The sequence below is a fragment of the Manduca sexta genome, chromosome 3, assembly GCF_014839805.1.
Source record: "Manduca sexta isolate Smith_Timp_Sample1 chromosome 3, JHU_Msex_v1.0, whole genome shotgun sequence".
Lineage (NCBI taxonomy): Eukaryota > Metazoa > Arthropoda > Insecta > Lepidoptera > Sphingidae > Manduca > Manduca sexta.
In genome coordinates, this window is record NC_051117.1 from 7,233,266 (window position 1) to 7,260,058 (window position 26,793).

Consider the following 26,793-nt stretch of genomic DNA (forward strand, 5'->3'; position numbering starts at 1 on the left):
GTTTTGGGGTTCAAATTGAAGTGGCTTTGGGTTATTGAATGCCCATTTCACGTTGCGCCCGGAGGAACGTGGCCCACGGCCTCATTGTTATGTGAATAAAACTTATCGGGAAGATGACGCGACGATTTCGTGTTAGAAACTAATTTGGAATATCACAAAGGGTATCAATGCTGTACCGAAACAGCCTTTTGAATGTGCGAACAGTGTTATTACCGAGGTGCGTCGGCACGCGTACGTCTAAAATGTTTACAGCCTTCTTGTGTTGTAGGAAAATTCCGAATGTAAAACATTTTCTTGATTGTATTGGCAGCTAAAAACTAATTTGCAACTGACAACACTTTAAAAATAGAAGGTGTTGACGAAACACCGGTCGGGGCATACATTGAGGAAATACTCAAGCAGTTGCTCCAATTTTAAACACTTTTCTTTTTGTGTTCGTATTGTTATATGGTTTTAGAAATGCTGCCTTCAAAATGTTTGGTCCATTTAAATTTCTTTTAACTCCTCTACAGTTCCTCAATGATGCGGCGAATAATTACTTAAGTGAAAAACGAGATGTAGGGGTAAAATTTTCTGCATTCATCACTTAAATTACGTAGTGGGGTATTTAGAGTAGTGACTACGGATTTAAAATGTTGTTAAAAGACGATTTTTATACCATTTTCGAATTACTTTAAGAGCAAAGCATTATGAAATATCTCTCTTAATCTAGACAGGAGGCTACAAATCCCTCTATAGAGCCATAAAAATGAGTATAGTTTTAGGAAACAGCGGCGATCAGGAGCAATAAAGCCGTGAAGCCGGCATCCTGCTTTATTGCCGTGTTGGGCAAATAAAAAACTTTACTCCGCCACAAACTAATCGGTTCCGCTTGCCGAGGATGTCGCTCAAGGGCGAAACTCACTTCTGTTTGTTCACGTATTTCATTCGATGATCGATAGATTTCCATGGTTTCAAATCCATTTATGGTAGATTGTAATAATTATGGTTATTTCAATAAATGCTTTTTGATTTTATAGTATCTTGTGAATAAGAGACGATAATGATAATCACGTTTGGCATAACAGGAAACATGACTTTAGTCTTTGAGAAGACTGTGCAATTTTATTAGCATCTGATATAGAAATAGAATTTAATAAGTGTGAAGTCACGCGCAAAAAGTTGTTTTCAAAACCAGTAGAGTGGTATTCAGATACAATCTAACATGTGGATCATTTATACCTACGTTTAAAGCTAATTGATATTTTTCTAAAGTATTTTTTTGTCATAAACCGCGACGCTTATTTAAAACTAAAGTTCCTACCAAATGATGTAATGCATCTATTTCATTCTAAACATGTACTTTCAAAAGAGACGCTTAAAAATAGTATTCAAAATAAGTCACGTATTGCCTACATTATCATTTTCCATAGTCGGGCGTCTAATAAGGTTCTAATGTGGCATTCTCTTTGTTTCCAGGTGTTCGGATCGAAGGCGGATCTTCAACTGCACACACAGATCCACCTGCGGGAGGCCAAGCCGTATCGCTGCACGCAGTGTCCTAAGGCGTTCGCTAACTCTTCGTACCTCGCGCAGCACTCCCGGATCCACCTCGGCATTAAGCCGTACCGCTGCGAGATATGCCAGAGGAAGTTCACCCAACTATCTCACCTGCAGCAACACATCCGCACGCACACCGGAGACAAGCCCTACCGGTGCACACAGATCGGCTGCACCAAGGCGTTCTCCCAACTCTCCAACCTGCAGAGCCACAGCCGCTGCCACCAGACTGACAAGCCTTTTAAATGCAACTCGTGTTACAAATGCTTCACGCACGAAAAGGATCTGCTCGAGCACATCCCCAAACACAAGGAGTCGAAGCATCTGAAGACGCATATCTGCCAGTACTGCGGCAAGAGTTATACCCAGGAGACGTATTTAAGTAAACACATGAACAAGCACGCGGAGAGGGCTGACAAGCGGCCACCGATCTCCGCGTTGGGCTTGAGCGGATTGAACAGGTCTCTTGGAGCCGCGGCGCCGACTGCCGCGCCCTTCGCCGAGCACCCGTACTGGCCGAAAGTGAGCCCCGACTCCGCAGCACACATGTCGGACGAAGGCGGCTACCACCAGCAGCGCGAAAGCGACGAGCACCACGAGCAACAGTTGCAGCAGCAGCGCGCGCTGTTCGCGCAGCACGAGAGCCAGGATGACCGGATCCAACCGCCAGTGTCATCGGCTGCTAACTCCGCGTTCACGCCGATCAACTCAATGGGGCCGCACCTGAATGGTCTGTCGCACCACAGCGCGCTGCCGACGCGGCCGTATCTCTACGACCCGCTGCACTTCCAGCAGGGCAAGCAGCAGCCCAACTCGTTCCCCAACCAGTTGATCTCGCTGCACCAGATCCGGAACTACGCGCACCAGCCGTCGGCGCTGCTGCCCGCCGAGCACATCCTTCCTCACGCCCTCTCGCACAAAGATAAACAGTAATGTAACTTGCCGTTTCCCTAGGTACACTAATTTAGTACTTATGATGGTATTACTAGTATATAAAATTAACGAAATATTAAATGAACGTCTAGAACTCACAGTCGCCACACTCGGAGTGTGCGGAGAAATTGGTTTTGCGTTAGCGAAATTAATCCCAAGGTTTTTAGGTATTAATACGTGTAATACTCTGAATTTTGTGAGTAGATAACAAAATTTACCGGGTATTTGATGTGATTTCAAAGACTTTTATTATTTTTAAATGGTTTACTGATTGATTTTATTGAACACAAGTTATAACCCGCTGTGTCTTCAGTTCGATCGTCTGTTTTATTATACTTAAACTATATACTACATGTTAGATGATTGCCGATCGAACTCTCGGCACAACGGAGGGAAATAATCATTGTATGTAAAGTTTTATAAAAAATAACCATTGGTATCATGGAAGCAATATCTCTTGCGAAGACTTGGCCTAACGTAAGTTTTTCTCGATACATCATAATATAAATTTTATGAATAAAATAAATTTTACCCAGTGGCGTATACACGATATAAGAATTTTAAATGCCAATTATAATTTTAATTTGTTGATAGGAACAAAGACAGAAGTCTTTTACAACGTTATATCTAATAAAATATTTATGGAATATCTGAATTTGCTTCCGACACATACAAACTCGATAGTTCCTGACGCAACAATTATTTTGGAGTGATAAGGGGATAACGGATTGAAATCACAATATATCATTATTCTGTTGCATTTTACTTACTTTAAGTGTCTTACTACCGATCTCTGAGACATCACACACTGACGCACTCAGTTCCTAATTAGATCATATATTATAATTTAGCTTTATCTATCGTACAAATTATGGTGAAATTAATGGCATTGTGAAGGGCTGAGCACCTCAAACTTTAAGGAATATTGGCATGTCGGCAATAGATCATTCTTCGGCTTATACACAGGTGTGGGTTGATATTGTAAAAGATATTATTATACGTAGGTTGTGAAAAGAATGAGAAAGTTGTCTGAAATTAAAGCATAATGGAAAGAATTTAATTATTTTCCAGAAGAGAATGGCGCGACTTTTTGTTCGTCGCAGGCTTGCCTACTAAAATGTAATTTACTCTGCCATTTATTTCACACTAAACTAAATCTTTTAGTATTTCCACGCAGAAAATGTGGTCTTCCTTCAGATTTTAAAATATCAATATATTTATTCTATAAGAAACCTGAAGATCGAACATGTTTTCTTGATTATTTTTTGTATAAATATCAGATTGAGTGGCCAAAATCTTTTTCGTGGTGTAATGAAGGCGCATTTTTTTGTAAATATCATTGTAAATACGAATTTTTGAGAACATCTTGGAATTTATTGTTTTTTTTTGTTAACTTAAGTCTAAAATGCTTATGCTCAATTACGTAGTTAGGCTCAGCTCGGGTTATAGGAGTGGATATAAAAAATTGTATCATAGTATTCCTTTTTTTCATGTACTTAATTGGCCTTTGACCTTTGGATTATTTGGGACCGTGGCGGAAATCCGCACCGGCCGTGCGGATGATCCCTCATCGCATAATCATTTTGTATTAATTGATAATTATTTTTATTAATTTTCTTTACTACGTGTACAAATGCCCCGCATTCATTCTCATCCGCATCGGTCCTTTTAGAATAGTTTCACGTATACGAACAAAAAATCGTTGATTTTGTGTTTTTTCGATATTTTTTTTAAAACGTAGCGGTAAAATAAAAAAAAAATGTGATAGGAGATGGAACGGGGAGTAATATTTTTGGAGGCAAATTGACTTGATTTTGATTTGCTGATGTTAAGTTAAAAAATGTTAGGTTGTGGTTAAGTAGGTTGATACCGTCTGTCTGTCACAAATGTAGCCAAATCTATGTTTTCTTGTATAAAATGTTTTTTTTTTTTAATATAGTGATCACGGCAATACATGATTCTTCCGAATTGTTGATTAGTAATCGCACATTTTAATGTATATTAAACGTAACATGACAATGATCCAAGAGTTATATCCAAATTTTTTTTATCTCTGGTATTTAAGGGAAAAAATTTGAAACGCCAATATCTCTCTATTGTAAGTAGAAATGTGATATTGTAATATTTTTTTTTTTTGTTTTAAGTTAATTGTAATCTTATGAATACGAATATTTTTGTAAGTAATTTTTTTTCTCGTTTTAAATAAGTTTCGCTTATTTAGCGTTCTCGGTTTTAGATTTATAGAGAAATGAAACGAAAATCTTTTTTGTTACTTAAAATCGATTAAAAATTAATTAAAACTATGCCAAGAATTATTATTTGTGTATTTTATTTTATGATAACCCTAAACTTGTTTATGTCACGAATTGATATGAGAGTACAAGAAATAATTACATCTGATAAAACTGTTAAACTTAAACCTTGAACCTACACACGCTGTTACTATTAAAATTACACACGAAACATAAATACACATGCAATACCATTAAAGTAACATCTTGAAGTTTAAATAATCTTTGCAAGCAGATATAAAAAGCAAGATTCTAATAGGATGGAGCGGGTGCTTCGGGCACGCTATCTTTTTCCTTTTTTTATTGCTTTGAATGTCGATACGAGCTTGCCTGTCGCCTGATTGTAAGCGATATGACCACCTATAAACAGTAAAAACACTATCTTACACCAGGAATTACAAAGTATTGTTTGGAATTCCACTGCGCTCGCTATCCTGAGACATGAGATGTTAAGCCTTATTATGTCCAGTAGTTACACTGGCTACAATGTACTTCAAACCGGAACACGACACTGACTACACACTGTTGCTTGGCGGCAGAAATAGATATCGCGGTGGTACCTACCCAGACGGACTCTCACATATGAAGGACCTACCACCAGTAATCTCTATCAAAATCTCACAGTTTTATATAAAAGCTGTATGTCAAAATTGTAATTTCAAGCGGCGATAGCCCAGTAGGGCTGGAACGGACTTCCGAGACGAATGTCAGGTTCAAATCCCAAGGACAGACGCCTCTGATTATCTAAAATTATTGTGTATTCTTTGTGAATAAGCGCTGTGACAGTGAATGAAAAAAACGTGAGAAGACCTGCATACCTAAGAAGTTTTCTATAGGAATTTTAAGGTTATGTGAAGTTACTAATCCGCACTAAGTCAGCGTTGTGGACTAAAGCCCAATCCCTCTCAGTACTAGAGGAGACCCGTGTCCAGCAGTAGGACAGTATATAATACAGTGCTGATATCCCCAAAGGGTTAGGCAGTGGTGGTACTACGGCACCCACTTTTCAGCAGTAATAAGTACTTACTTACCACTTTCATTAGTAATGCTGAAGCCTTATCATTAAGCCTGATGGACACAAATAGAGTAAACAGTCATCAACCAACAGTTTCAGACTCTATCAAATGTAGATTAAATTCAGCACTACCAAATCTGTTCGAAATCGTAATAGTCCGAATATATTGTTATTGTGTAGCCGTTGATCCTGCGCCTGATCTCTCTCCGGTCATGTCGAATTGACGCCTCACTGGACTATGAGAGTGAAGGAACAGAGAGTGCACCTCTGTATTGCGCACACATTTGTGCACTATATCCTGCGTACTTGGCTGATCTCCGCTGAGGGGCTGCCATGGCCGAAATCCGGTTAGGAAGGAAAATGTCGACAATTATCGCAAAAAGAACGTAAAAATATGCGTCAAAAATATCAGATTTATAATACCTTTAATTTAATATTAATGCCGTAATGAATATGACTTTTCAGCTTGACTAATGCGATAGTTAATACAATTAATAATATGGCTCTAGTACTGGGGAAACCAAAATCTAGGAAGGTCAGTTTACTACATCTTTAAATTTAATTCCTCTACGAATCTTGTCACTTCAATAAAAAAGAATTTTGATTTTCAAAGTCACCCATTAACAAATTATTTTATGTAAGTGTTTTAAAAAGATAAAGTCATATGTCTCCTTTTTAAATATGTTAATTAGTTTCATATAATTTCTCAAAACACTAAAGTAGATTATGATTGTCCGCCTACTGACCAGCGGCTTCTAAATCGTCACTAATTGCAAAGGTTCAAATTTTACTAAAGGGTACTCGACACAACATAATAGAAACTAGCTGTGCCCGCGTCTTCGTCCGCGTGGAAATCAGTGTTATAAGGTTTTTCCGGCGTCAATCCCGACCCACTAGATTTTTTACGACGATACGATCTCTTTAACAGTAATATTTCAGTCAATTTAGATAAAACCGTAATATACTATTAAGCTACACCTTCCTCAAAAATTGCACTATCTTTTAGTAAAAACCGTACAAAAATCCATTCAGTAGATTTTGAGAAAATCGATCACATACAGACAGTTTTTGGGGACTGTATTTTATAGTATAGATATGGTGAAAATAAAACAATATTATAGAACTTTCCTTTTTTTATTCAGTTAACAGTCGCAAAATATAATAATAAACACTTACGTATATGTATTTACAATAAACGGGGTCATTCTACCTACGTAGGTAAAACAGTCACAAACCATACATGATTAGAAAGCAACTTATCATAGACAACGGCGCAAACGCTACAGCGAACTGACCAGAGTCTGAACCACAGCCAGGCAAACGAAGAAGCCAAGCGAATGCCATTCCTCTAACATTAAAACTTTTTATAAAAAAAGACGTAGAGGAACGAAACAAAATGGTAGCAAAAATGAAAAAAATATCATTCACTTGGAAACTTCGCGAAGAGTTTGCGTCGTTCGTTGAACTTAAAAATACAGGGAATATTTTGAGTTAATACTTTATATGTATTGTCATTTAGTCGCCCTTAACACTAAACGAGAACCATATAAAACGTGAGGAAAATCTCGTACAATCGGATAACGGTTCCTCACTTACCGCGGATATATCCGCAGACTATTTCTCCTTAGCTGTCTTAGATGTTTTACTAATAGCCCGCTGTCAAGCGTAATTGGCTTCTATTCTATATAATTATACAGTCTATGACCCAAACACTATGATGTATAAGGTACTTCACCTCATTAGCTAATAAGCCAGGTAACCTAGGAACCCTAATCAAGAAAATACTTACGAAGTTTTATAGAACAATCTATTAACAAAACACCTAAGTCATAGTACATGAATTAAACATTGAAAAGACAAAACAAGAACACTCAGAATGAGATCACCCACCCCACATTGCAAACTACTTCGTCCGCATTCATATCCTAGGTATATATTTTTATCCGCAGAGTTGTCCGTTTCATTGCCGTGGTAAGTGAAGAATGCATCTACCAAATATTTTTAATAACCTACAAGTTGTTATATCCGAATCAATATCCGAAAAAGGAACCATTGTATTATGCTACCGATTGTACAACATTTTGGCATAAAATATATGTTAATCGAAAATGCTTGTGGATTGACGATACAGTAAGGAACGAAACACACGGGAGGTGAGGGATTCGATGTCAACAGAGATCAGACTTAAGTACCTCTTTTATGCCCAAATAATTGCGGGTTTTTACCCAGGAACCATGCCATGACTTCAGTGAGGTCACCGACTGATTGATTCAATAGCCTGATTTTTTTAAATATTTTTGGGTAAGTCTAGGTAAAAATCCACAATTATACCCGACAACAAGCGTGTATGTACAGTAAATGAGAGAAAACAAAATGAAAAGAAATAAATTTCGGCAGCGCATGCGGATGACTAGACCTTCACTGTTTACCAAATTCCAACCTAAATCTAAGACTAGAAATTGAACACAAATTGACAACACAAATTAATCTTAAATGGAATTTACATTAAAATTTTGAGTTTTTTTATCCGACCCTATCCCACGCGCTGCCCTGCTGGTGTTTTAGACCTCGACCTTGTAGGGGGAGCCGGGGATGTGGTCGTCTCCCCACTTAACGATGACGATATAGTCTCCCCTATCTCTGACGACGTACCAGCATTCGTAGTTGTTCTTCCCCTTGTGTTTCAGTTGGACTTCGTCGCACGGACCCTTGGGGCCATAGATGCCGACGTAGAGGATGTTGTTGCCTGGAAACATCGAAGTAATTAAGAATGGTGGGGATGATGATAATGTAACATAACTTAATATTATTAGTAAGTCTCCTAAAGATAAATAAATGACATAAGATAAGATCTGTAAACGATCAGCATCTATTCAACGTTTAAATCTACTATAGCCTATAAATTGTTGCAAATTACCCAATAAATAGATATTCTATCATGGAATGATTTAATTAAAGCTTTTTATTTGGCATCTAATATCAAGTTGTGTAGCTATTTAAAATACTTTTCCGGTGGTCTAAATTCAAGCATCGGATTTAATATAACAAATATGGTACATATATTATATTTTCTGCACTCCTATTCGAAATTTTACAACGCCAAATCTTACACTTTTACATGCGCAATATCCTTAAAAAGGGCTACAACGATTTTCTTCACACATATATACTATATAGATAGTAGCATCTTTTAAACTAGAATAAATATTTACCTACTACAATTGGAAACAATTACAAATCATTAGACAAGGAAACTATATGATATAGATGTTGAAATACAAATTTCCTTGCAAATATTTATCAACAACTCTTACCGGCATCTCCAGCATGGACCGTGAACTGGTTGTGTTTGTTGAGGTACGCCTTCTTGAGACCCATACCCTTGCTGGTCACTTTGGAGGCGTCAGACTTGAATTGTGGCAGCACTGGACCCTGCTTCTGCGCCGCCTTCGACACTTTCTGGACGGTTTCCACCGTGACGGAAGATGTTTCCTGAGCTCCGATCTCGGCTAGGTTTCCACCTGGAGGGATATAGTTTGGAATTTAATGAGATTATTCCTTATAGGGTAGAACTTTGATGCAAATAAATAACGGGCCAAGAATTAAATTATTTAGTGATAGTACAATGAATTTGGAACTTTAGATTGAAGTCTTTTACACAGACAAAAAGTCCTTCAAATCATACAATTGCTTTCAAATAGTTTTTAGCTGAATACCAGTCAATCTACGTACCTTGAGCCTCGATCTTGAATGGGGAGCCGACGATGTGATGTCCATTGTACTTGACACTCATATAGTAGAAACCAGGGGCCAGAGGCGTGTAGCGCACCTACGAGGATAAATAAATCGTTTCCAAATAAACTTGTTTAATCAATCTAGGTAATCTAGTAGGGTACGGACGCGGGTTACTCAAAGCTGGGATGGTAGGTGATGATCTAAAAAGGCAATAATATTAATTATTATATATTCTAATAGTCAGAAACTCCATAACAAAAACGCGGATGATAGACATGTAAATAAAACTATGCTTTGGATTTATAGCGTTTTTTTTTAATTATAACTTTCTGCCGACATTTCAAGGATTTTACAGTCTTCATGATCACGGATTGGAATCTAAGCTAAAAATGTATGAGTAACAAACAGTTGAGGTTTGTGATTTAACGAGCGGCTAGTTTCCTGAAGTCTACTTCCGATTGATACAATCATAGGCTGATCCTAGAGAAACTCATACAAATAGGACAACGAGACCTGGTAATTGAAGCCAGCACCTATCAGTCCAAAGATATTAGGAAGTTTGGATGTAAAAAATAAACACCGAAACCACGAATTTCGAAGCGATTTCATACAAAGTCCACCCGTAAGCAACAATCGATTGCCATCTAGTATTCTATGGTATACCATATTGTGAGAATTTATGTGTATGCCCTTACCTTGTAGCCCTCTTCGACTTCAGTGCAGTCCATGGAGACCCTGGAGGGTCCGTCCATGGTGACGGCGAGGATGCCGGCGCCAGCGTTGCATGTGTCGATGATGAGGTCAGTCTTCACTCCTGATAAAATAATTAGAAATTATTCAACATAATTTATTTTTCTAATAAATATCAGTGAAGAAGAGTGAAATTTTCTGAAAGGGAATACAACACAACATAATATATTGTGTATGTACATGTATTATATGGGTATAGTACTAATAAATGCGGTCTGCAGATGATTGTAATAATAATCAGATTTTACATAAATTACAAAAGGGAAAACAGAAATCGGGTTATATTATAAACTCCTCGCTACTGATACATATACCAAAATACATTTAAACAATTATGGCTGTGATAGAATAGACAGAAGAGCAACTCAACATCATAATATTTTGGCTGGTTCTTCTAAGTTTCAATCCAGGATTTTGCCTCCTGCAACTTCCAACCAAGGACCGTTTTTTACCTCATTTCTAGTCATTCATCTCCGCTAATAACTAAGCTATAACGTACCAGTCTTAACAGTTCCCAGGCCGGGACCGTGCGCGTGGACCGCGGCGGGGTCCGCGTCATCCTTACCGACCTATAAGAGATAATTTTTTAGATATTTATTTAAGTATAAGAAGATATTATGGACAAAAAACCTCAATAATAATCTACAAATTGATTTTAAACGATCGTAAAATATATTGACAGAAAATCATGTACGAAGTTGATAGAAAAAAAAACAGTTTTTTTCTCTAATTTTACTTAATCATCATCATCATCACCAATCGCATAAAGTCCACTGCTGAACATAGGTCTCCCCTAAAGATTTTCAGATGGTCATGGAAATCATCATGCTTGTCCAAAGCATGTTCCTGCGAAAAATTTTGTCATTCGTTTGCAGATAAACAAACGACTAATTTTACTTATTCCTTTTAAAGATATTTATTATTAAAAAAAAAACAGGTTATAGCGTTTTTGCAACGATAAATCATTGCTAAATGCTAGCATATATTATTGTATTTCTAATTAAACATACGTGTTAAAAGCAAGAGTTGTATCTCACCAAAAAACTTATTTATGAACTAACGGCAGTCCCAAAGAGATCTTACACTTAGATCAGTACTAAATAATTTCGAACCTTGATCCTCAGCGGCGAGGCCGGGATATGAACTCCGTTAAACTTGACGTTTATGTTGTGGACTCCGTTCTCGCGCGGCATGAACCTGATGGACCATTGGTCGCCGTCGATGTTTTGGATGAAGCAGTCGTCAGTCTTGCCTGATGGGGAAATCACCTGGGGAAGAAGCAAAGTATGAAATACCCGCTATAGTTTAGTTTAGAGGCCTGTGTACTGTCAGCCCCAAAAATAGCTGAAAAAAATCGAAACTTCAAATCACTTATACGATTAATTTAATTGAAACATTTTTGCATAAAAATATTTTCTTTTTTCTTGTTAAGTTAAAAATATTGGTAAAACACGAAAGTATATAGGCGTTTTATATTTGTTCAACTACTTATGTAGCTGACTACAATATGACAGGCCGGCATAATTTCCACAATTATTGAAGGCACATTTGTTTTTTTCCCTCATGATACGCAATAGTTACATACTTCGCAATTATTGTTATAGTAGCACACATGATTGTACACACATATAGTTTTGGAGGAAGGAGACGTCGCTCATATTTTTTTCCAAATTTTTCACAAACTTACATATTTCGCAAACAATTATACAATTATCATAAACTAGTATATTTACAGTGCGAGTGACGAATGGGGGTGAGGTTCTGCTATCTGATCCGTAATTTGTCCCCATGTTTGGACTACACTGCACTAATCATGAGGTCCAGTAATTTGCTGTGCTAAAATAAAACACTACAGCTATTGGTGAGATAGTCTAAACGCCTTGCATAATTTAGTGTATCATGAGTTATTTAATTTCAAACTTATAACCAGATATTTTTGTTCAATATAAAATTTTTACTATAAGACGTTTCTTCTTTGTCGATCGTCAAATTGTTACTTAATACTTACAACTGTTGTCGTATATTCTAAAGACACGAACGTCCATATAAACTACTTGTTCAAAATCTGAACTAATAAGATTTTTGATTCACATCCAAATTAACACTTAGACTTGAGTTCTTGTAACCACATAACCACACGCTGTCAATGGTGAAATCATACCAGTCAGGTGTATTTATTGCAGTACAGTTGAGTTGAACACAATTAGTGTACAGATTGCCAGATGTAGTACGTAGTAAATATATATAAATGCTTAAAACATTCGCTTCCGTAAATATGCAAATGCTCACTAAACAAATATGATTAATATCGCGCAACAACCATTCAAAGAACCCTCAAAATCTTTACAAAATCAAACACTTTCTGAATACATTCAAATCAAACACAGAATCAAAAATTAAAAACGCCTGTAGATTTCCAAAATTCTTTTGCGTGGACTAGGGGTCCAATAAAGCACGGAGCCAATGATTTATCGTGCGAACATGATGTTCCCGGTTTGATTTATGATGGATGACCCCTCGCGTCTCAGAATTTCGGTTATCTGACCACAGTGCTATTTGCGAAAAGATCCGTTTATTTATCTAATGCGGTTATGGGAAATTGAGTTCTATGCAACTGTCATATCGACGAATGAAAAAAATATTTGGTTTAATCAATATTTTGTTTATGAAAAATTTTAACTAGACAATGAATTAAAATTATTTATTTGAACCCATAACATGTTAAACATTTAGATTCCGTCAATATTAAATCTAGCACACTAAAAAAAAAAATAACCTAATGTCCAACATTTGATATTTTTCTTTCTATATCAGACAATATTTATAAATGCAAATATTATAAATAATAGTAGCCCTGAATTATTATTTAGGGCACAGGCCTCCTCTACTACTGAGAGGGATAAATCATAGTCCACCACACTCGCCTAATGCAGAACGGCAGACTTTACATACCCTCAAAATTTTTATAGAGATCTTATTAGGTATACAGGTTTCCTCACGATGTTTTCCTTCACCGTTAAAGCAAGCAACTATTCACAAAGAATACTCACATAATTTTAGAAAAGTCAGAATGCGCGCCCTTTGGGTTTTGAACATGCTGACTTTCGTCGCCAAAGACAATATATAACTCAAAGAGCTCTAAGATTAAATATACAGCGAATATTTATTTATTTATTAACAGCACCATTATTACATAATGTCTATAAGTCTTATTAGTAATAAAAGAAAATTCAAGACATTGGCAAGATTGTCATACAAAAGTTTTGCGCTCATGCGATGGTTACTAAGTCTGCCGTGAAATAGCAAAACACCAATGTAAAATATTTCATAATTTGTCCATATCGTGATTAGCACGTTTTTGAATGCGCATATTAGAATATTTTCAGTAAATTTTGGTATTGATATCTATGGACGCTGTGACATCTCAAATATGGTTATGACTTATTACTAATTGGTCACAACTTTTGGAGCACAAATTTGGTTCCGATGTTCGGTCTATACTGACGTACTAAGCTCAAAAGCGGTGTATTAAAAAAAAACAAAATCTTGATTTTTGTGTCGTCAGATAGCTTAATATAAAGATATGCCCGTGCAATGAACTTACCTAAATCACAAAATCTTGTTTAGAACTTGTTAAATAAAACTTAAAAGAGTTTCTCTATCTCAGTTTTACATACAAAAGTATATTTACAAAACTTCGAATTCTCGAAATAAGGTTTCCCTGACATACCACTTTTGCGTTTAGCACTGCAGTATAACTCCCTATACTGTTTAATGTCTTTGGTATAACCTAATTTTCAAAGTACACTATTTAAACATGAATCATAGTAACACATGTGTATGTCCACTCGTTGGACAAAAAACGCAATAAAACCGACGCGTGACCGCCCCTACGAATAAATCTTCGCCGAATTTCATATTTTATCACATAGAGCGATGAATACTGTGGCAAGTTTTCGCGACGTGCCATAAAAATTAATAAAGGGATGAGAAGTTTTGCCTTTGTTTTTGGTTTGTTTCAAGTGAGGTCCTCTACGGAGCTAGAACCTACTACATTTGTACAAAGAGAAAGTATTCTTTTTTAATAATATTTTTAATAAAGTTATTGCTGGCACATACGAAATCTAGTTTTATAAAAATAATTATTATTTTTATGTATTAATGTTACGTGCAAATAAAAATATTGATAATTATAATAATATTTTTATTGAAAAATTTACTGTATATTATGTCGTTGGGAACAAAAAGCAAACAAGAGTTTTGTTTAAACAATCAATATAAATAACTGATCTTATATTAATAAGAGTTAAACAGTTTTGTCGTCAAGGATGGTGTTGAGGTCTCGAGTTTGAACCCCGGGTCAAGCATTGGGTTTATCTACTACAGTATAAGCCCGGTGTCTGAAATTTGTGTCCGATGTGGCGATAGGCTCGTCCTCTACATCATGGGAGGGAATATGACCGGTGCACAAATTGGGTGAACCAGTTGCGCCTCTGCCTACCCCTTCGGGAATGAAAGACTCAGATTACATCTATATGAACCCACTCACCCTAGCATCCAAGCTGCCCTTCGCCCCATTCATCCTGATGTAGAACTGCGTGGGCTTGTCCACCTGCGCTGAGTCAGGGAACTGGGCCACTTCCAGCAGGTACGCGTCACCCACCGCTGGAGAGATGTACACCTTGAAAGGAGAGTCTGGGATGTGCTGCTCGTTGAACTTGAGACCGATGCGGTATTCACCTGGAAAAAATTATCGTATGAAGGCTTGGACAGAAAACAAGAACATACAGGATCATTTTGACATTACGTTACTAAATGAAACCATATACTCGTCTTCACCTTTGCTGACATTGTGCCAAAAATCATCCATTAATAACGAATATGTTCGTCAAAAATCCTGGTTTTAATTTTTTGATTTATTAATCATTTTGGAGTTTAGAGCGAATATAGCGTGTGCGTGAGAGTAATTCTGACTGAAAGTATGATGTTGACGCGACGAATTCTCTTAGAGTAGTAGTAGTGGCGTAAGAGCACGTTAAATTATAATTACTTTTTACTTTTTAGTAACAATTATTTTGTTCGAAACATACACTTTTTTCATTTACATCTATGGTTCATGTTAATTTTTGTAAAGTGTTATTTCCAAGATGATAAGTATATGGTTTCATTTAGAAACGCAATGTCGAAACGACCCTGTATAGTCTGTTCAGAACAAGAACCGTCGTGGGATTTGAGGTCGCTACTGTGCTTAATTACCTCTTTTGTTTAGTTTCGGTATGTTTCTATACAAAAATCCCTAAAAATAACACGCAAGATCATTTATAACAAAGCTATACATGACAATGAGTTTAACATTTACCGAGAGGCGAGGAAGTGTTGCTATGTAAAAATCGAAAGTTAGTTCACATTTCGGCCATGACGGTTCTCTTTCTGAACAGACTATAGGTGTTCTATGGCAGGGATGATAACACATTTTACGAGACAAAATAATTCGGGTCAATTTATAATGTACCAAATATAATTGAGATTTAAAAACGTCGCTAGAAGTCTCTTAATAGCTAAAGCAGAACCTTGATGGCACGTTTCAAGTATACATTTTTTCATAAATCGTTGAACTATAATAAGGAATAATCGTGTTCTCGAATCTAGGTTGATGGACAAGAATTCAAAAATAATGCTTTAAATTCAAATTACACTCAAATATACTCTACCACTGCTAGTTACGGCTCTCTACTATGTAATGAGCAATCAAGACGTCAACTACTTCAATCTTCGAAATTATGGAAATTAATTAATTGTAATTATTGACCAAAACATTTTCAAAAACAGAATTTAAACGTTATTATTATATACTGTCCTACTGCTGGACACAGGCGTCCTCTACGGAGAGAGATTAGCCCTAAGTCCTCCACGCTGGCATAGTACGGATTGGTAGACTACACACATCCCTAGAGTTCCTATAAAGAACTTCTCAGGTTTACAGGTTTCCTCACGATGTTTTCCTTCACCGTTAAAGCAAGCGATAATCCACAAAGAATACACACATAATTTTAGAGAAATCAGAGGTGTGTGCTGGGATTTGAACCTGCAATCGTCTCAGCAGTCCATTCCACAACCAACTAGGCCATCGCCGCTTTTGCAAAAAGAAAACCACATTCAAATTCTTCAGATCATCCGACAAATACACTAATAAATTGTACTCTGATACAAAAACACGATTTAAATCAATGAAAAAACTTACAAACATGCAATCTGAATAACTTAAGTCGTGCACGCGGCTTCGTCTGTGTTTCTCTATTTTTTCGAGTACGCCTCTCCGGTGGTATAGCGTTACAGATTTATTTGCATTGGAAACGGAACTTTTTTCAACAAATTTTTTACCTTGTTATACAAAAAATGTTTTTTTGTTACGGTTCTTTTGTTTTCCAAATTGGCGGGGTCGGTTGTGTTGTTTGTTATCTTTAACCATCGGTTAATGTAGAGCATATTACCAATTGAATATTATTGTATTGTTTTTCAATCAATCTTATTTATGAGGTAACGGAATCGTGTTCGACCACCTTATTTAAAATCTGTATAAAATAGTTTCATGAAAAATACAAAGATAAATTATATAATTTTCAACATATCAATCAGTACTGTTATAAATATTAATAATAAAAAACAAACAAAAAATCTATATTTTTGCATTATAAAAAAAATACAAAAAAGCATGGATGTTGGACTTACACTGCCTTTTAATAATTTTAAAAAGCTTTCTTAATAATTATACATACCAGTTTCCAATTTTTTAAAGCAGCATGAAATATACCGTCATATTTATTAAAATTAAAATTATATAGAATCAATAAAACCAGAAATTTACTGAGTAGGTACCATTCAAACTAACAGCCGAAATTCAATCATGAGTCTAACAAAAGGTTATACAAGAAACTACATATATTTATACAATATCATTTTATTAGAAATACGAATCTATTACTTAATTATAATGTAAAATCAGCCTTGCATTATACACTTTCCCTCTGCTAGGAACGGGCCTCTGTTACTACTGAGTGGCATTAGACCTTTGTCCACCACGCTGGCCTAGTCCGGATTGGCAGACTTTACATACCTTCAAGAGTCTTATAGAGAACTTCTCAGATATACAGGTTTCCTCACGACATTTCCCTTCACCGTTAAAGCAAGCGATAATTCACAAAGAATATACGAGTACACATAACTTTATAAAAGTCAGATCGTTGTGATCTTAAGTTTTAAACTAGTGGACATTCGTATCGGCAGTCCGTTTTACTACCAATTAGGCTACTGCTGCATTTATTTTTTTGCCACATAAAAAATGCTAAACCATTATTGAATAAATATTAATTTAACGAAAAATTAATTTTTCTGATCATTTATGACTTAGTAATCGTATGTTTTAATAATTTTACCGACAGTTTAAATCATAGTTAACACACGACATCACCCGTCTCCCACAGTGGTTCAAATAATGATGTAGCCGGTATGCAAAGTGATGATATTGACATGTTACGGGGTTCGATGCCCGGCCCGTTTCCTTCTGTTTCTTATTAAACGTTTTTAATCGGGCAAAAACTCGTGTATCATGTTTTTGCCGCTGTTTGCAGCTGTTGTGTTATATCATTTGTAAAGATCAGTCCCAAGTTCGAATCGGATGTTTTTATTCTATGGTCTTGGGAAAATTGATATATCCGTTTCAAAGGAAATTGTCGCGTATTTTGTTAATGTGGGTCTTATGTATAAAAACTATACAGTTTTCTAAAGTGTTTCTTTTAATAATAATAATCTTTATATAATAGTCCCTGTACCTTGCAACCGCTGTTGTTGGCTATATTTTCTCCATGAGTACAGACAGAAGGAGTACTTGCAAGGTTTATAAACCCCAACTAGAGTAATGTATCTTAAAGGGGCCTCTACGTGTTGGATCCCCACGCAAGCCTTCCAAAAGAACCGACTTTTATGCCATGATTTCCCGCAGGAAAGATACAGCATAATCTTTATTAGGCACAAAACATACATGAAATAGATACGATAGATAGTTGCTAACTGCAGTAGTTAGTTAATCTAACTATCGCAGTTAACTGCACCCACCTCCGAATAAGAACAAAGTTACAAATGATTAAGAACAAAAACATATATAAGCAAATACGTAGTTAAAATAATAAAACTTTTGAGGGAAGTAACAAATATTGGTCAATCATAATACTGTTCATTATCTTTACTAAGGGATAAATAAAAAAAAAAATAAAGAAACAAAGCAAAGTGAGGATAAAAATTATCGTTGTAAATATATGCCGAGATTTGTGGCTCACTTTGGTTAAGTCGCATGCTTAAGCTACGAAGTCAAAAGTATCCTAAATTAGATCCAAACTTCAGTCAATAAAACTAACCATTCCTCAATACGCAAAACTAAAGTGCCCGGGTTGAATTTTAGGTAATATATTGTAATAGACGTCTCTAAGCACTGAATGAAAACCTTATTTGCTAGACTTAAACACAATATAACAGCAATAACTAGTAGAGACTCAACTCGACCGCGGTACGACTATCTCAGAATCGAGTATAATGCCGGTTACAGATAAAGAAATAGGCTATGTTAATTTAGTTTACGACTTCGTTAGGGATTGAGACTCGAAACTGTCTATTACTGCCGGCAAGCAGCAGTGTGCAGTCACTGTAGTGTTCCGGTTTGAAAGACATTGTAGCCAGTGTAACTACTGGACATAATAAGACTTAACATCTCTTGTCTCAGGATGGCGAGCGCAATGAAATACCAAATAATACTTTATAATTCAAGGTGTTGGATGGTGTTTCTACTGTTTGTAGACGGACGTATCACTGTCCATAAGCCAACGGTAAAGTCGTCTCGCTATTCAAAGCAATATAAACAAACCTCTGTGATATTTCCTCAACTTAGAGGTAAGGTAAAATTTAGCTTAGTTCTTAGTACTTGGCTGTTGAAGCTATCAATTCTCACTTTTCTAATCCATATTTCCTTTACTCATTAACCTCTAAGTTATGCAGGTGTTATGTATCGGAGTTATTTGTATTGGCACGCGAAAGTGACTGCACCTGATGCTAAGTGAAGTAGACCCAGATAGAACGTTGACGGAGATTCCTCCTCGCCAATTGCTACAATTATGCCGGCCTATTCGCCCACATACAGGTTGATCTCGAAACCCGACACTTACGTGGATCACTACGACGGATCACTTATCAAATGGCTTTCTAGTTTCCCTTAAAAATAAAAAGTCATTTCGACCTTCGTCCCCGAGATAGTTCGGTTCCTAATCGGCGTACACTTAACAAGTATGCGGCGGAAAAAAACCATACGCTTCTTTGTCGAACGCGCGACATTTTTTACCAGCTCGAACACAATGGACGGGGGCCTTTGCGGGCGCATTCCTGCCTTCTGGTGTTTAAGAATAATTTTAATTGACCATTCGAAATAATGGCCGGTGAAAAAACATCGGACGAATTTGATTTTTGCGATAGGTTCTTTGCTTTTTGGATTTATTGCTAGCGATTTGTTGTCCGTATTGTGATTAGTTGTTTTTGCGAGGGTTGTAGGTAAACGTTTATTGCAAGGCGACTTTGTTTTGAAACTATTACGCAGGTCGGCATAATTATGGACCGTCTGGAATTGTTTTTAATCTTTTATAGGCAGGGCAAAGTTACTCCACTTCACCTAATGGTAAGTGAAGTGAGGTCCAATAGAATGTCGACTGACGAGAGATGATAACCCCTCTACAGTCGACACAATTATGCCGTCCTTTTGGAACCGATATACACAGGCTGATCCCGGAACGCGACACACTTACTTGGACCAATATAGACCAAAATTTTAATACCTTGTGTACGGTGATCGTTATCCGGGCGGATATAAGACATATTCTACCACCAGCGAGACCATTGCTGGTCGAGCTTTTCTTTAAGCTTCACCTCACTAAACAGCAGACGCAGTGTGACTCTGCTGTGACATCGATGATCGATCAGGTCAGGTCCAGTCACGAAGGAACCGGCGACATCTCTTTACACACTAGACCAGTGTTCCGTAAAGTGTGTACCGCCGCACACTGGTGTACCGTGGTCATTAGTTGGTGTCGGAAAATAAGGTTATCTTATAAACATATTTTTATTTATTTATTTAAAACTTTTTTGTACATCGAAAATGTAAAAGAAAAAGACAAATTTGTATACAGACTGTGGAAAAGATTACATTGGTGGTACAAATGGCGGTCTTATCACTCGAAGCGATCTCTACCAGACAACCAATGGATGGAGATGATAAAAATAGTCGAAAGGGCAGTTTAGGGTGTACGTAAAAATGATTAAAAAAATAATAATATTAATAGCCATAATAATATGAAAAATTAGATTTTTAGTAAATAAGTAAGGGTAAACAGGCATGTATCTTTCGCATACCTTTACTGTAATTTAAAGTGTATGTTTGTTGATTAATAATAAATGATGATTAATATTACTTAAAACTGATTTTTAATTTCTGGTGTACGTCCAAATTTTTGTTTTCCTGTATGTACCTTGAACACAAAAAGTTTGCGCAACACTGGTCTAGACCCATCATCTCCTCTGCCTAAGATTACTAGCAGACTTTGTGATTTTTAACAATGTCTTTAAGAGGATATTTCCAAACTCTATTGTAAGGTCAGTTTTGATTACTTTTCTCTATGATTTATTATGTTTACTCAAATGTAAGACATCAAAGGGAGACTCCAAATCCAGGAATAGGGACACGTATTGGTAATTCATTGTATTTTTATATGCTGGTTTGTTTAACGATATCAAACTATGTAGTTACGCCTGGCATAATGTACAATCGTTTAGGAATAATTTAATACTGTATTATATAGCCTTCCTTGACAAATAGACTATCCAACACTAAAAGAATTTTTAAATTTAAACCAGTATTTCCTGAGGTTAGCGCGTTCAAACAAACAAGCTCTTTAGCTTTATATAATAGTATAGATTTTGTAATTATCTTATTTAATATTACTACTTAATATCTTATCTCACTTCTTACTTATAAATGCGAAAGTTTGTGAAAATGTTTGATTGTTTGCAGCGTTGAATGGTCCATATAACCAGATTCCTGCCTTCCCTTTCGTATCTTATGTAAAATCTAATTATCCTTAAAACGATTTGCACCGCATTTATGCATATTACTACTCATGTTGTATTCGATTCCTTTAAGAAAAACGTCATCCTTCGCCACTGATTGTTAGGAGTAAACACAGAAACAGCTGAACGGATTTGGATACTACATGCGGTTAGCCCATGTCCTGGATTAAAACATAGGCTACTTTTTATTCCGGTTATTTGCTTCCATGATAATAGAATATAATTCTATAATTTGATTATGATTCGATAGCCTAGTTGGGTGTGGAACGGTCTGTCGAGACGAATGTCCGCAGGTTCAAATCCCAAGGGTACCTCTGACTTTTCTAAAGTTATGTGTGTATTCTTTGTGAATTATCGCTTGCTTTAACAGTGAATGAAAACATCGTGAGGAAACCTGCATACCTGAGAAATTCTCTATAGGAATTTTAAGGGTACGTGACATCTACCAATCCGCACTAGGCCAGCGTGGTGGACTAAGGCCTAATCCCTCTCAGTAGTAGAGGAGTCCCGTGCTCAGCAGTGGGACAGTATATATAATACAAGGCTGATATTATTTATTATTAATCTAATTCTGATTCTAAATCGTACAGGCTGTAAATTGCTAGAGATTTAGGAACTTTTGTAGAGGAAAGGTTTTTGACGCGGACGAAGCCGCGAGCAACAACTAGTATAATTAGAGGCTTTCTATAAACAATATTTTATGACACTGTCAATGAAGACACCAGTTCAATATGACAATAATCCAAAATAACTACATCAGCTGATTTTAACTTAATCCTGGGTTTGATTAAATTACAGGAAAAAGTTTTTTTTTATTGCTTTGAATGACGAGACGCGCTTGCCTTTCGCTTGATGGTAAGCGATACGACCGCCCATAAACAGTAGACACACCATTCAACAACTTTAATTACAAAGTATTGTTTGGTATTCTACTGCACTCGCCATCCTGAGACATGAGATGTTAAGTCTCATTATATCCTGTAGTTACACTGGCTACAATGTCCTTCAAACCGGAACACAACCGTGACTACACACTGTTACTTAGCGGCAGAAATAGACCTTGCGGTGGCACCTAGCCAGGCGGACTCTCACATATGATAGACCTACCACCAGGATTCAAAAGTTAGGCCGGAAAATCTTAATTCTAGAAAGGTATGCACAAAAATTGCCTTTTAATTTGTTATATCATTCCAACTTATTAATTATGCATTTAAAATAGAAACCACAATCTCTATTTTCACCCTAATAATCAAACAGTAATTAAATACAGACGGCTGTGTCATTATAAATGCAGCTCTAACAAAATGCTAGTGGGAGGAATGAAAATTGACTTTTAAGTAACACGCGCTCGGTAATATTAATATTATGTTAATAAATTCTGTTTTAATGATTTAATATGGAAATCTGACTAATTATTTATCAATAATTATTCAGATTCTATTCTGTACAAATTAAAAATGGTAATATGATGATAAGAAGTTTTATCGTTTTCAATTTAGTATTTATTCTATAATACATATCAATTAAATAATAGTTCCTACTACTGGCTGTTTAAAATGCATTTTTAAATATAGCACAATATTCAAGCTTCCTTTGCCTTTTAAAAACTAATAAAGCCTTAACTTAGTATACTCGAATTAAACAACATTAATCCGTACAATTTGGTACAAGACAATGGGGCAAAAAAATGGTGAGGATTTTTCGTGAGAGTTACGACATCCATTAGTAAAAACGTATATCGTAAATCGGTGCAATCACTGGCCACTAAGAAAACGCGACAACCATTACGCGAGGATTTTTGAAAAAAGAATTGCGACACTCAAAAAAAAATAAAAAATACCATGCTGGCTGCATGTCTTTTGGCAAATTATTATGAGTTCCGTCAAATTAAATCAATTGAAACGTTATAACGTTTCGAACCGTATTTAAGGACAGAAAAATTGTAACAAATAACATCGTATTATATTTTAGAAATGTCACCAACACATAATTATTATTAATGGGTGTATGTAATAAAAACTTTACAATGTTTCAACATAATGAACAAACAATAATGTATTTTAGATATGCAAAAAAATACTGGATAATATCAAGATTTCGTGTACTAAGACACTTATCATCTAGAATGTCATCAAAAGTTATTAATATCGCCATAATTCATTTCATAAGTCTTAAGTACCTTTTCGTGCAACGTAAATAAAATAAATGACTTCACAGTTCTTATTTAAGACGATTATTCTTCGCACCAACACATAACCATTAATAATTTTCATACATCGTTAATAATAAAATCGAGGCATTATTTCTTTTTTCCTTTGCCCATAAGACCATAGTCAAGGAACTCTAAAACGCGAGCTGTCAAAATGGTCTGCAGTAAATATCGCGGCGCGCGACGTCCAGCGGTTCAGGATTGGCCACCGCGCCAGTAGGCGTGGTCCACATTCGTATAAGGAACAACACGATTTATTTATGAAGTGCATTTCAGTGGTTTTTTGTGTACCTTTTCGCGTTCGCTATGGTCGCGGGGGCGGCGGTCATTTGAATTGGTGATTGCGATGCGCCCACGATAAAACACCTCGTGAATTATTTGAATTTAGAACGTACTTTAAATGTTTCGCGTTTTTAGTGTTAATTATTTAAGTTTCGAACGTTTTGAAAAAGGTGATTCGGGTTGTTTTTATACGTGTCTTGAAAGATCTGTATTGTCTATGTGTGTTTTTTAACTATCCAATTAAGCTTAAATAAATCACAACAAGGCCTCTGTCGCTTAATTTAATAACTGAGGTCTTGAGTTCGAATCCCGGGTCTATATTGTATGGGTTTATCTGCTTACCATCAATCAGCCCGGAGTATGAAATTCGTACCCGATGTAGAGACAGGACGGAACACACTTGGTAAAAAGTGGGTGCCATAGTTACACCTTGCCTACCCTTTCGGGAATAAATGGACGTCAGTGTCTTCTTAAAAACGGTCCCAAGTTATAAATAATTCAATCTCTCACTTACCAGGCTCATCGACCTTGTACGACACGTCACAAGATCCATCTCTCCTATCCTTGAAGTCGATCTCGGCCTTGCTCGGACCCTCGAGCGAGATGGCCAGCTGTCCCGCGCCAGCCTCTCTGGTCCAGACGTTGAACTCGTTGAACCTGCCGGCCTCGCCTCGTTCCAGGCCGCAACCACCAGCCTTGACGAGATGGGCGCCAGAGTCTCTGAGTGGGCCGACGGTGAATTGGAAGGGCGAGCCTGGGGGAAGATATTAACATTTAGAATAGATATGAGTATCAATTTGAATTTGGAAGGTTTCGGTGAAGTTAGCGGAATGTCAACTAAAATCTTTTTTTTTTTTATTAAATAAGGTAAGGATACCTTTTATTATTTTAAATGTAGGTATTAATGTGTTTCGAAATAGGTTCCAATGTTAGCTATTAAGTTCCGGGAAGATAGTGAAAAATACGTTGTCAGTATGTTTACTGACAACGTATTACCGGTCTGTTGACCGGTAAGAGAAATTTCACAACTTCATCTCTAGTTTAAAAAAATACTACCTACATTATTTGTCAATCAAATAAAGTAGTAATAGTTTGCTTTATTTATTTTTTTTAACCGGCCACGTCAATGTGACCCCGCTGTACCTGATGGTAAGTGGAGTGAAGTCCAATAGAATGTCGACTGACGAGAGATGATTACCCTCGCCAGTCAACACAATTGAGCCGGCCTATTGGAACCGCATATACAAAGGTGGATCTTGGAACGTGACACATTTTCGTGATATTTTATGGTATTTATATGATTTAATACTTATATATAATATTTCTACTCAAATAATACTCTGTGTATACAGTTTAAAAAAATCCCACTTTCTTTGCAAACAAGCTTTAATGATTCATACGTTCAAAGTTCATGTAGTGCGTACACTGGGAATCGAACCCACTGCTCTTGTTCATCCTACTATCTAAAGGTTATATCCCCGACTAGAAAAATAAAAAACAGCACCATCTTGTGGAAAAATATGGAACTAATTTCTTGTACAATGTTGACTAAAACGAAAAAGCAAAAGTGACGCCCCCTAAGCAGGATAAAAATCTCACCGGGGATATGGATCTCCCTATATTTGACAGAAACAGTGTGGACGCCCAGCTCCTTGGGCACGAAGTGGACGGAGTAGAGGCCGTCTTCCACCTCCTGGATCTCGGCATCCTCGGAGACTCCACCGGGGCTGGTGACGGTCGCGGCCAGGTCGAAGGATGTGATACCTAGGAAAATATTTTTGTTAGACTAGGGTTGTGGGCCATTGGATCTCCTGATAGGATCTTTACCGATTATAAACACAATAATTTTGTTTTCTTCTCAGCTCATGGTGTAAGAACTTACCCGGCATCTTAAAGGTGAGTTTGCAGTTGGTTTAGAATTGTGAGCAGTTGGATCGCCTGGTAGGATCTTCAATAATTATAAGTACCGATAATTTTGTTTCACAGGTTATGGTTTGAGTACTTACCAGGCATCTTGAAGGTGAGTTTGCAGTTTGTGCCGACCTCGGTGAGAGGCGCGGGGTCGCGCTGCCTCTGGATCTTCTCTCTCTGTCTGTTGCTGCCTTCGCCAGTCACCTGGATAGGGATATTCATGAAGTCAAATAAAAGAAGGTATCAATCTTAGGCAGGTGATCTTACGCATGTGCGAAGTACTTTGAGTATCATTGGGAAATTTAAATATTGTGTCCCCAGTATGTGGTATTTGAAAATTCATGAATTGTATTTTTACATTTAAATCAAAATAAATGATACAAAAAAAAAATACTGATCATCGCTTAAAAAAATGTTTTTACGGCTTTATATTAGCAAATAAAATATAAAGACGTCAATTTATATCATCAAAAATTTTAACACAAACACTGAGTACTAAGTAAGCAGTCTATACTTTGTATCGCGGAAAATATTTATTTCCGGAAAAAAAATTCACGCGGGCGGAGCCGCAGTCAAAAACTAGTAAATAATAACCTTAACAGTGAAAGGCGAGCCCTCAACATGATGATCAGCGAACTTCAAGTTGATGATGTAGTAGCCAGGCTCGGTGGGCTTGTAGCTGATGCCGAGCACTCCGTCCTTGCTGTCCGCGCACTGGATCTCCGCCTTGCTGGGACCTGGTGATGGAAGGATCGGTTTGTGTTAAATATTGTGACGTATTTCATTTGTAATAAAGTTTAGTTTGTGAAGGTTTATGTGAATCTTAATGAACGGTGTAAAGTGGTGGGAGTCTATAATACAACGAAGTTGGTTGTACAGAGATACTTAAAATTGAAATTCCATACAAAAATAAAAAAGTACAATTTGCATTTTATTGAAATATTAAGATCAACTAGTTGTTGCAGAAA

The 26,793-nt window shown here is 36.6% G+C and overlaps 2 protein-coding genes across 10 annotated transcripts in view; one reads left to right on the forward strand and one right to left on the reverse strand.

Moving 5' to 3' along the window:
• The window catches only part of LOC115452941 (zinc finger protein rotund), a 43,072-nt gene extending 38,282 nt beyond the window's left edge, over positions 1-4,790 (forward strand). The window contains exon 3 of the mRNA XM_037439060.1: positions 1,459-4,790. Coding sequence (XP_037294957.1) covers positions 1,459-2,472 — 1,014 coding nt within the window. The 3' untranslated portion in view covers positions 2,473-4,790. The remainder of the gene's footprint in view (positions 1-1,458) is intronic.
• Positions 4,791-6,896: 2,106 nt separating this feature from the next.
• LOC115453254 (filamin-A) overlaps positions 6,897-26,793 on the reverse strand; it is a 108,060-nt gene continuing 88,163 nt past the window's right edge. For all 9 annotated transcript variants that reach the window (XM_037439182.1, XM_037439175.1, XM_037439187.1 and 6 more), the window contains 11 exons: positions 26,420-26,562; positions 25,921-26,029; positions 25,514-25,678; positions 24,429-24,668; positions 14,813-15,003; positions 11,376-11,531; positions 10,763-10,832; positions 10,209-10,327; positions 9,511-9,607; positions 9,093-9,299; positions 6,897-8,524 (listed from right to left, as the gene is read on the reverse strand). In XM_037439182.1, coding sequence (XP_037295079.1) covers positions 8,340-8,524; positions 9,093-9,299; positions 9,511-9,607; positions 10,209-10,327; positions 10,763-10,832; positions 11,376-11,531; positions 14,813-15,003; positions 24,429-24,668; positions 25,514-25,678; positions 25,921-26,029; positions 26,420-26,562 — 1,682 coding nt within the window. In that variant the 3' untranslated portion in view covers positions 6,897-8,339. The remainder of the gene's footprint in view (positions 8,525-9,092; positions 9,300-9,510; positions 9,608-10,208; positions 10,328-10,762; positions 10,833-11,375; positions 11,532-14,812; positions 15,004-24,428; positions 24,669-25,513; positions 25,679-25,920; positions 26,030-26,419; positions 26,563-26,793) is intronic.